The sequence below is a fragment of the Strongylocentrotus purpuratus genome, unplaced genomic scaffold (genome assembly GCF_000002235.5).
Source record: "Strongylocentrotus purpuratus isolate Spur 01 unplaced genomic scaffold, Spur_5.0 spur5_scaffold_9, whole genome shotgun sequence".
In the NCBI taxonomy this organism is placed as follows: Eukaryota; Metazoa; Echinodermata; class Echinoidea; order Camarodonta; family Strongylocentrotidae; genus Strongylocentrotus; species Strongylocentrotus purpuratus.
Window position 1 is genome coordinate 4,816,793 of NW_022145615.1, and position 11,959 is coordinate 4,828,751.

Genomic DNA, 11,959 nt, shown 5'->3' on the forward strand with positions numbered 1-11,959 from the left:
TCAATATTCGAAGAGCATTTTCTAATCCCTTATATTATCTCAAGTTCTTTTTCCTTTTCGTTCATCTCTCCCCTCGCTCTCACCTTTCGTTTCGTTTTTTTTTTCTCATTCGATTGGGGGGGGGGGGGACGTAGCTACGCCATTGATTTGATAAAATAATAAGCAATAAAAGAAGTGAGAAACGAGAGATAATCCCGAAGCCGCTAAAGTTGTTTTATATTAAGTTGGAATACAAAGTTCTGATTATTAGTATTTTCACAACTGCCATGTTATCATTGTCTATTATCCTTGTTCAATATTTCATGTTTTCAGGAAAATGTTTATTCAGGTTTGAATGTGAAATGTCAAACTTTTTTAATAAAAAAATTCTACGACTCTTTTAACAATCAAACAAAATGAGAAATGACGCAAATTTTTACTGACAAACGTCAAGATCATTTATTCATAAAAATAACAAATCCATCTTAAAAAGCAGTTCATTAATGTAATAGTAACTTGAACATGACTTTAAACATTTTACTGCAGCAAATTGGCCATCAGAGGGAATTTGTGTTCTTAATGCATGCCTAGAAGGACATAAAGATGTAAACAATTCCAACTCCTATTAGATTTAAAGGATGCAGTGAGGACGTTTCTATAGCAACCGGATTACGGATACATTGAAGTACAGTGTACGTTTATTCCGAAACGTTTTATATTATTTCATTAAAAACAGAAAACTGTAGGCCAACAGTCACGTGCATCAACACACCGTTTTATATTGTAAAGGGCGGTATCATAATATACAGAAAATGTTTCGCAGCACTTTTGAGCCCCCCCCCCCTTGTGTTTTGCATTTGTGTTCCACACGACCCAGGGATGTACAGTATCTCGAAGTTGAAAAACAAGAGGTAAGACCCCCCCCCCCCTTCCTAAGCAGGGAGGGGAATGGGGTGGAGGAGGTGGTTGTATTTGGACAGATCAGAGTTTCGTGCTACAGGGCCCTGTATTACAAAGAACTGATATCAATCGCAACTTATTTGTGATTGATATCAATCACAACTATGTACATGAGAGATGGGAGACAAACTTGTGATTGATTTGGGAATTTGATATTGATTCGGATCAATATCAACTCTTTTTAAGACGGGGCCCTGGCTTATTACACCAATTCCACCCCCCCCCCCCCCCCACACACACACACACACAAACTTCACTGTATGCTATATACGCCACTTTAAAAACCTGTCCTTTTTTAATGACACATGGTGTCAAGAAAATCAAATGACAAAGAAGACGGCAATTTCAATTTCAATTATTTATTCAAACTTTCTACACAACATAATCAAATCAGCGCTCACAAAAAAAATGGTTTCTGCAAAAGATGTTTTAACTACTTACGCTCAGGGTGAGAATCACAAAAACGATAATTTTTATATTATCAATTATATTAGGTAAGAGCATAGCTGTAGTAGTAGAAGTAGAAGTAGTAACAGCCTTTGTAAGAATCATCACACTATTGTATCATTAATAATAGTATGAGTAGGTTGTAGTAGTAGTAGAAGTATTAATATTAGAAGTTGTTGTTGTTGTTGTTGTAGCAGCTGCAGTTGTTGCAGCAGCATTAGTATTAGTAGCAGCAAAAGTGACAGCAACATAGAAGTATTATCATTTACATTGTTAATGTTATGAAATTATTTTAGTAGCAGTAGAGAACAAATTTAATATTCAATATTAGTAAAAAGAAATACAGTGTACTAGTACTAGTAGTATTAATTTCAAAGTAGTACTATTAGCAGTAGTGGTATTGGTAGTAGTAGTAGTAGTAATGGTAGTAGTAGCAGCAGCAGGAGTAATAGTAGTAGTAGCAGTAGTAGTAGTAGTAGTAGTAGTAGTAGTAGTAGCAGCTGTAGTAGTAGTAGTAGTAGTAGTAGTAGTAGTAGTAGCATTAGTAGTAGTAGTAGTAGTAGCAGTAGCAGCAGCAGTAATAGTAGTAGTATCAGTAGTAGTAGTAGTAGTAGTAGTAGTAGTAGTAGTAGTAGTAGTAGCAGTAGTAGTAGTAGTAGTAGTTGTAGTAGTAGTATAGTAGTAGTAGTAGTAGTAGTAGTAGTAGTAGTAGCAGTAGTAGTAGTAGAAAGTATTTTGAAATCGGGCCGAAAATTTCGCAACGACTCAGCCAGCCAGCCGCTGGTGGTGGTGGTAGTGGAAGCAGCAGCAGTAGTAGTAGTAAGCCTAATCGTGGTTGTAGTGGTGGAGGCGGCAGTTATTTCTGGAAAGTTAGGCACATGGTCATCCGCGACAAGATGTTTACAATTTTATTGCATCAAAAAGATTTTGGTTCTTAGTTTTAGGAATATAAAAATACATATATAAAATAAATTCATTTTAGAGCTCTCATAACCTATATTCTCTTTAGGTGTGCATGATTGTAAACAGGCAGGCCTAACCCACCCCGACCCTTCCTTACCCCGTATTCAGATATGGATAACCAAACGACGTTTATTTTCCTCATGTAGAAGTTTCGGATTCATATCGAAAGAAAATTCGATAATACAGAAAAAATTAACATTGTTTATGTTCGTTGTTAAAACTCGATTTTCCCCATCAATTCCTTCCTGTATTCCTAATCTTAGAGCATCCAAGGCCTGATTGCTAATTATTGGCCTTAATTACTGTGACTAACATATAATTTGATGTCAGAGAAGGTTAAGTAATATAGTCATAAACCTCTCACGGCCCTTGCTTTTAAGCACCAAGTGTTAATGATGATGGTCGAAATTACCATTTCATGATCCCTGTCTCACGGCTCTTAATATAGTTCTCACGTTGCTGATCTTTTTTATGTAATACAAGTAATTATATTTCAGAACTTAGTAAACTCCCCATGAATCCATTTTTCTAATTGAAGTAGCTTCTCTTTGTGTGTCGTAAGAAATAAAGGGGTATTGTTTGATTGAATCACCTAAGGCACATAGGCAAACGTCGGTACTTGATGATAATGAGAAAGTTAATACGTTTTTATGCGATGCACATCCCTTCTGCATGCATGATGTAGTTTTGATGTAGTAACACTCTCGTGGTACGAGTTTTTGAAGCTTCTTGGGTGGAAGTGAAGCGCTCCTGCCGACATATTCTGAGATAAAATCAACTGGATGATGAGATTTGGGAGACGGTTGGACTGAATTACGCCGTTTGCATGGGTTGTTCGTTAAGACCTCGACAAACACTCGACGGAATTTTCGATTAAGTATGCCATAAATTAAAGGGTTGACGGCGGAGTTGATGAAAGATAGGAGGGATGTGATTCCTAAGGCAACATAGATACTATTAGATACGTCGAATGATGACAGAAGATACACAACATAAAATGGCATCACGCATAGGATGAAGACACCAAGAACAGCGCAAAGAATCATGACGGCTTTCTTTTCTCTTCGCATCCGTGTTTTGGGCTTCCCGATGTAGACTGTTCGCGAGGTCTGAACAGATGTCCTCTCCATCGAGACCACTCTTCGGGATTGGAGCTTTGCTATGCGAAATATATTGTAATAGCAGTAGAGCAAGATGCACAGTGGTGTAAATAGGGTCAGGACCAGGTACGTGTAAGCATAGGACCAGTTCTCGGTCCAGTCCGCGACGCAGAGGCATATCCATGGGATGAACCGGTACTCGGACCATCCAACCAATGGCAGGGCGGCCATCGTCGCTGACAGAGCCCAGATGATAGCAAGCATGATGCCGGCACGCAACGAAGTGACGATCCTCGAATATTTGAGCGGCTTCATTATAGCAACATATCTGTAAAATGGGAAAAGTAGTACAAACACATATTAAGAATGTTTACATCTACATAACTAATCTGTAGGCCTTTCCACACAAAGTAATAATAATAACAGTGATATTATTACATTTATAAGGCGCTTAATACCATATTTCTATAAGCGCTTAACAAAAATACAAAGAAATGTTAACATACAACAATATTATCTATGATACATAATTATAATAACAATATCCTAATAACAATTATATGATAATAAGGTATTCTGATTATAAAGTAAGAAATGTATTTCTTTTTGTTGATAGTTCATTATTTAAAAAAAAGTAAAGTAGTGGATGGATGAATCCCTTGTGTGGCCATCTACACATAACATTTATAAGAACAGTCACGTGATTCAAAACAAATCTTGAGACTGGTGCAGTCTTATTTCCAGACATCCATTCCCTTAGACCTCAAAGACAAGTAGATCGAGAAATTTGGCCTCGATAACCTTCAGTTTCGTGCTTGTAAACAGGTAAAGGTCTATGCTATACAGAACCTGTTGTTCTCTGAACATTTAGACACATTGTCAGAATATCAAAGAGAACAGAGCTTTCGGACTCGTGAACCGTTCCCGCTGAAAGCCCGGTCAACGTTTACCCGTGTGCATCTTTGGCCAGATAATATTAATTCATGAATTGAGCATTCCTGGAGGGTAATTGGTTACGACACATTTTGTTTTAATCAGGCATATGCTGTTGTTATTCGACCCCACCCCTCCGTCCCTTTGGAAAATCTTGGATCCGCTCCTGCACACCTACCTATCAAGAGAGACAGCAGCCAGTGTCATGACACTGGCACTTCCAAAGAGTGAGTTAAGAAACCCGACCATAGCGCACATGTCAGGTCCGAGGTTCCAAACCCCGAGCTGGACCGATGACTCGATCACGAACGGTAAGACGGTACACCCACGAAGCAGGTCTGCAATGGATAGTGACGTCATACACATGCCGGTACCCGTGTTGATGCTACGCGTTCGATAGACTACATAGCACACCTGCGTGGAGGAGGGAGAAAGAGAAATTCCAATTAGAGGTTCACTATACTTGTCAATGTTTTCAGATCTTTATTTGGCACATGTCATTACAATAACTAGTTTTTATAAACAGTTTCCATTCATGTTGCACTTCAAAATGTATCAAGCGCGGAATGGATGTTAAATCAAAGTTGGATTATTCCTATTGCTGACTGTAGAGTCAGCATGGGTGTCAAATAAAGGGTTAATGGCAAAAGGCAGAGGGGAAGAAATTGGACTAATCTGAAATATGATGTACGCGAATAATGATAAGGATGCCCAAGATAGTCAGGGGAGCAAACCGATCGTGGATTAAAGATTATATACCACTTCGAATGATTGAAATGAATACTTTTATTGGACACGAAATATAATATTTACAAAGCTATGAACACATTAATAAAAGAAAAAAGTGAACACACATTATTGCAACATTTAAAAGTAACCACACTTTTCACCGATACTACAGGGCAATGCTAAAAACTGACATGTATACAGGAAAAAGCACCCATGTAGTCAATAATTATACCGTTTTGATCAAACTTTAACAGAAAAGTTACGATGATTCCTTTTATTTAACCCGTCGATATCAATTTATCGTGTCAACATCAAAGTTGAACAAATAATTATTGAATGGTTTCATGTTTTGGAATCAGAGCGAAGCCCTATTTTCAGAAAGTCGGATCTTTGCAAAACATAAATGGCTGCGAAGCCATGTTAAAATAAAACCAAGGTTGACTTGAAGCTCATGTAAATCGAATGTGACATGACTTGAATTGAAACGAATTGAGGTGATGTGAATCGAATTCAATTCAGTTGAAATATAGATGTATAAAGTGAATTGACTTACCGCCATATTGCCAAAGATAGTTATTACTAAGATGATGGAGAGAAAAGCTGCTTGGAAGATGAGATATTGCTTCGGTGGCCTAAGAGTAAATCTGGCAGGCTCTGTAATGTTTTCAAGTATCGAGTTGCTCGTTTCATTTTCCTGTCCTTCCATTTTCGAGAGACGAACGGACAGCTTGGCAAACCTTACTCCACTTTTAAATGTCCGCGAGTAAAATTGCGTGGATGGTTACTTCAGACATCATAAGTCACACAGATCCATATTTCCCGGTGATAATAATAGTATCAATAGAAAACTCGTAGAAAGAAATGAACCTGGCATATAAATCGGCAGATCCTTTTGATACGAAATATTAGGAGCGTCAAAAAATAATGTAAGTCTTCAGACGCAAACAGATATAATGAACAAGAACGCGGCTGATGCATAAGTAGTTACAGGCTTATCTAAAGTAGGATGAGCGTGTTCTAGTGTGTGTGTGTGCGTTAGTGCGTGTGCGTTGAGAGCGTACTCTGTCCAATATCTCGCAATCTTGCAGCTAATTAACATGACTGCTCCAGTAAAATTCTAGCATGGCCGCGAGAGTATGTGGAAGATACTGTCGACTTCTGAATTTGCAATTTTACAGGGGAAAACTGTGTCAGTATCTTCAATGTGTTAATATGCTCTACGAAAAGATTTTTGTCATTTTAACATACATTTTTACATACAATTTGTATGTATGAATTTCATTACTATTTTGTAATATGAAATGTAGAGGAAAATAAATGTTACTATGATTGAATTGAATTGCAATGATTGAACTGAAGGTTTGGATGTATGATTACATAATGACTAGAAAGATTTAGGGTCTATCTGTGGTGGACATGGAATGATCGTGGGCTTTAAGTCTGTCTTTGGTAGTAGACCAGGTAGATATGAACCATACTCTCCATTGGGATACTCTTGGAACATAAGATTGTTTGTGCTTGATTATGTAGCCTTATTTTACATTTTGATGATCATGGAATACATCACGTATATCTGAGGTAGATAAAAGTGTACTTTGAATTACGTACCAGATAAATATACATTTTTTCATTCTCATAATATTGATCATGGAATATAAGTCTTTCTTTAGTATACTCCTCATAGTATGATCATGGGATATGGGCCTGCCTTTGGGGATATTTATAAACTATAGTCCACAAAGGATGATCAAGAAATATAAGTGTTTCTTAGTATAATATACACTGTTGGTCATAAAGGTGGAATAATTGCATTTTTGTTTTGTATTTGTGGGAACTGCCCCGTACCTTAGCCCCCCGCTGCGTACAGTCATGGTTCAGTGGCTAAGCAATGGTCTCGTTACTGTGAGGCCCCAGGATGAAAACCGTGTCAATCTGCTTTATTAGTGTCCTTTAGTGAGGCATTAATCCTCAGTACTGTCAGTTATGACTTAAGGACGTAGGTCCCCTAGTTAATTAGCATAGTAGCACACATAAGCTTTAGCAGTCACGCAACACAAACACTCGCAAAATATTATTCAATGTAATCTGAGAATGTATACTATTATTTAGATCTATTTGGAATAAATCATTGTCAAAATCATTCCATAAATTGGGGTAAAAATAATTATTTCACCTGTATGACCAACAGTGTATGTTTGAAACCATATACACCTCAGAGCATGAGCATGGAATAGGCCTATTACAGGTCAGTCTGTAGTAGATATAATCCATACTTTTGATAGGATAATCATGAAATATCCGTCTTACTGTGGTACATGTAGATAACGAACCAAACTCTTAACATGAATGTCATGCAATATATGTTTTGAATGTCTGCGGTAGGTATAAACAATACTGTCTTATAGGATGATTATGAATTATGAGTCCGTCTTCACTAAATAGAAACTATACTTTTCATCAGATGATTTTGATTTTGATTTAATCTGTGCATTATCAGAACTTGAATAGTTTGCTGTAGGCTAAACTTATTATTCGCTGCATATTTTTGTTAAATTCCTTTTCTGCAAATTTACGGCGGGTAAAGCGATGTGCCCCCTCCCTGAAACAAATCTGGAAAACGGGTCCCCCAATCCTCCGTAATTATTGCTCCGGCTTATATTATTTTATATGTCTTCCCTTAGTTTTGAAAGATAAAGTCATTCTATACGCCTTTGGTAATCGGTGCGAGTAGTGATATAAGAAGAGCTTCCATCCTCTTGAAGGAAAATCATGATTAAACATTATACTCCCCATAGTATTTTGATGGATATAAGCCAGCCGGTTCCTGGCATGAACCAATTAACTTCGTGCCGTAGACATAATTTCGCGCCAGCTTAGAACTATTTAAGTGTTCAATTTAAAAAAATAAAATCTATTTTAAGGCAAAATTCGTTATTAAAAATATAGAAGAATAGAAGAATACGCCTTAGCGTCAACTTCAATTTGACATATTGTGTTCACTGGAATGATTTCTCTGGTAAACCATACGAATTATACGATTTGCTTTTGTAGCTGCATCAGGAACCACAGACACAAATAACTTTACTGGTTGCTTACTGACAAGCATTTATTATGCTTTCTTAGCAGTCAGGTAAAATAACCATCATCACTACTAAAACTTTGCAAAAACGCTGATGCAAAAGTTGCAAAATTACAGTCGATTCATATTGTAAAAATAGTTCTTTAAAGCTTATGGATTATGTTAGAGATGTAGTGGACGAGTGGATATGACACCGGACTGTGGATCACAAGGTCCGCGGTTCAAGTCCCACCGCGGCACTAATGTCCTTTGGCAAGACATTGATGTACATTTGCCACTCTCCACCCAGGTGTTAAATGGGTACCCGGTAGGATGCAAAAGCTAATGTGGTTAGATTAGCAAGTGTGCGCTTGTAAAAAAGACGCCTGGCTGGAATGCTCCCCAGGGAGTGGAGAATGTGCATACATTTTATGCGGGTAAGCCTGAATCCGATGACCGGGGTAATGATATATATATCTGCAAAGCGCTTTGAGAGGGCCTTCGGTCCTGAAAAGCGCTATATAAGAACTAGTTATTGTTATTAGTATTATTATTATTATTATTATTATTATTATTATTATTATTATTATTATTATTGTTATTATTATTATTATTATTATTATTATTATTATTATTATTATTATTATTATTATTATTAATTAGGTATAGAAATGAAGAGAAATTCTGAAATTATTGCATTCCGTCACGAAAGCATGACGCTGCAAAATAACCGTATAAAGCTCAGTTTAGCGCACGCAAATCAGTCAAGTTCGCGAACGAGTATGCGCTGCGGTCTGACTGTTACCGTGCAAAAAAAGTTGTTTGTCTTATTATTGCACGCTCATGCACACATTAATGAGTTTCACGTGGCACGTTTTCAAGCAATAGAATACTTGCTAACAAATAACTCATTTTGTTTGTATAAGACTCTGCTTACTTATTGTCATTCAAATATCCTTTCGCGAGCGAAACTGTAGTTTTGAAATGTTTAATACTTAATACCGCGTGGCACCTTGGATAAAGTCCGACTACCTATGGGTTCAAAATAATTATTGTACCCGATAAGTACGTACATTTTTGCCCCCTTAATGTGATGTTATTCATGTTGCAATTTCGAAACATACTTGCTATTACTTTAATCCACAGACATATACATTTTTACCACCGTTAAGCTGCAGTGTGTATGTATTTATTTTATAATTTATCAAGTAAAACCAAAATATCAACCACTTTGGGCGGGGTTTGAGCCAACCCCGTACACTGGGTTGAACTACATGACGTAAGCCGAACCTTCAGCGAATATGATGACACTTGATAAAGACACTGATTTTTTTTTTGCAGTCAAAGTGTGTGTAATCAGTCATACTTGTTTAATGTTGGCTTTCGTTCACGTGTTTTCTAGTCACATGCCCGACTTTAATCATAATATTATATTGCTAGGTTATCATAAAGAAATCAGTAATTATCAGAAGTCGATTCCCTCGGAAGCTTTGGTTTTGATTTCTATTTGTGATCGGTGCATGTTGTTTTGGTGTTCAGAGTCGCAGATCTAGGATTTTCAAATAGAGGGGGTAGGTGCGACTGCAAATCCTTTCACGTATAAACAATGGTATTTCGCTTGCCCAACACAGCAACACGTGTCATATAGTATAACATTCGAACTGAGTCTGTTTAACACGTTTACGCTGTGGAAATTGGCTAAGATGCAGGGGACCAGCGCAAAATCTTACATGTGCCAACAATGGGAGATAGGTCCCTACCCCAAAAACAAATAGGGCGCTTCTCCTACCCCCACCCCCTCCTTTAGGGGTCTGGGGTCATGGTGGTAAATATTCAATCAGAATTTTGCTTAAGTGTTTGTTCGGCAGGAGGAAAGCGGGGGAGAAATTTATGTAAGATAGTTATCACCTAAACTGATGGCTATCATCATGTATTTAGGGTCGATGTCAGAATTTATGAATAAATTCTGGTAGACGGCCCCACGTGTTTCGTATTCATGTGTAGATGAATGAACAATCTGTTTAACATATTATCAGCGTATGGACAAATTGGCAGCAAAAGACCATTATAAAGGGTATCAAAGAATACTGAGAGATTTTTGTTTATAATTTTCATACTTAGGATTTTAATGATTTCGTAGCTTTATGGTTATACTGACTGTGGAAAAACCTTCATTCTACTGAAGCAAAATGAAAAACGTTTGTTCGACTTATTTCAAACTTTGAACTAACTGTACTAAATTGTTTGTGTGAGTTGTCTGATTCAACTTTAAGTTGAATAACCGCTTATTGTTGTCTACCCTTTTCCCTCTCTCTCTCTCTCTCTCTCTCTCTCTCTCTCTCTCTCTTTCTCTCTCTCTTTTCATTTGTCTTCCGTTCTTCTGCTTGATACATGCAAACATGGCAATGTAATTGATGGCGATGTGACTTGAATTGGGTATTGCGGAACGTCAGCCTTTTCATCCTGTGCACAAGAGCATTCTACATCGATTTAATAAACCAAAATCAATATTATTTGTCATGTTATTTTGAAATAATTTTTCCGTTATCAAAAGTATCATTCACATTGTTAATCATTGAGAAATGAAAAATGGGGCTTGGATGCGTGATTACTGTGAATAACAAAAGAACATACTTATGATCAGAATCAGTTGAGTATTAAACATAATGGTGAGCGATTTGCACCCCACTTCTAAACATTTTTCTTCTTCTAAATATGCCCCTTTCATGGTCATATTCCTGTGATTGTCACTGAAAACTGAATTGCTCATATTTGAAAAAATTGAAAGACACTAAAGGATGTGTTGGATAATTGAATTGACCATGAGTTAATTGAAATTAACTGAACGTATTGCATAAGCTCATTTAGCTTTTTGGCTTTTTAGCTTTTTGTATGCATAGATGGTGGAGACGTTTTTGACAATGGAAAATGGTGTGCGTAACAGTTCCATCTAAGGAAAAAAATGAAAAGAAAACTATTATAATATAAACGTTGTGATCAACATGAAGTTATCTTCTTTATCATGATAATCATTATCATAATTGTATCAATATTATATCACAATAGTCCCATAAAATATAATATTTTAATTATATTAATCGATGTTATTGTGTAATTGATAATAATTATTTTTCTGGATTTACACAGCTCTTTACAGACACAATACTGAGCATGATTTCCAATTTAAAAAAATGAAAATTTGAGCACCTTTTTAAAACAACTTCTATGAAAAAGACTTCAATAATATCGTGACGTATTTCGAACGTTGGAAAAAAAAGTTATGAAATAAAAAGAGAATTTGTTTTTATTCATTGATTTAATTTGATAAAAACTCCTCTTCTTTTTGGTTTATGACATAGAAACAAAGCATTTTCCGTAGTCTTAGCTTATACAAACAGAAACCTGATTATAACATAGCTTCTTATCATATGATAATCGAACATAAATACAACATAATTTATTATTCATAGTTTCACACTGTATGTGAATATAAAATAGCATAATTATTACATAAGGTAATACGATTACAAATCGGTTAAGCAAAGCATGGCGGACCCGCCCAGCTAAAAGAAAACCAAACTCATCATTCAATTGCATGAGCAATCGCCTGTCACACGATGGCAATTTTTTTTTCTACGAACACAAGTTGTATTGTATGCTTATTACCTCTTCATTTAATAATCCAAGTGGTGTGCTGTGGTAATTGGTTTCTATTCTTAAACTCTTGAGAAATATCACACACAAAGCTATGCTCATTAAGAATCCTATTTTAACATCGATTTCCTTAAGT

General features: G+C 36.4%; 1 protein-coding gene across 1 annotated transcript; it reads right to left on the bottom strand.

The window, feature by feature from the left end:
- Positions 1-536: 536 nt before the first annotated feature.
- LOC590507 (dopamine receptor 2-like) lies at positions 537-4,785 on the bottom strand. The gene is made up of 3 exons (XM_030977025.1): positions 4,561-4,785; positions 2,994-3,777; positions 537-566 (listed from the first exon to the last, which is right to left on the bottom strand). The coding sequence occupies exons 1-3, from the start codon at positions 4,746-4,748 to the stop codon at positions 537-539; spliced, it is 1,002 nt and encodes a 333-aa protein (XP_030832885.1). The 5' UTR covers positions 4,749-4,785.
- Positions 4,786-11,959: the final 7,174 nt, after the last annotated feature.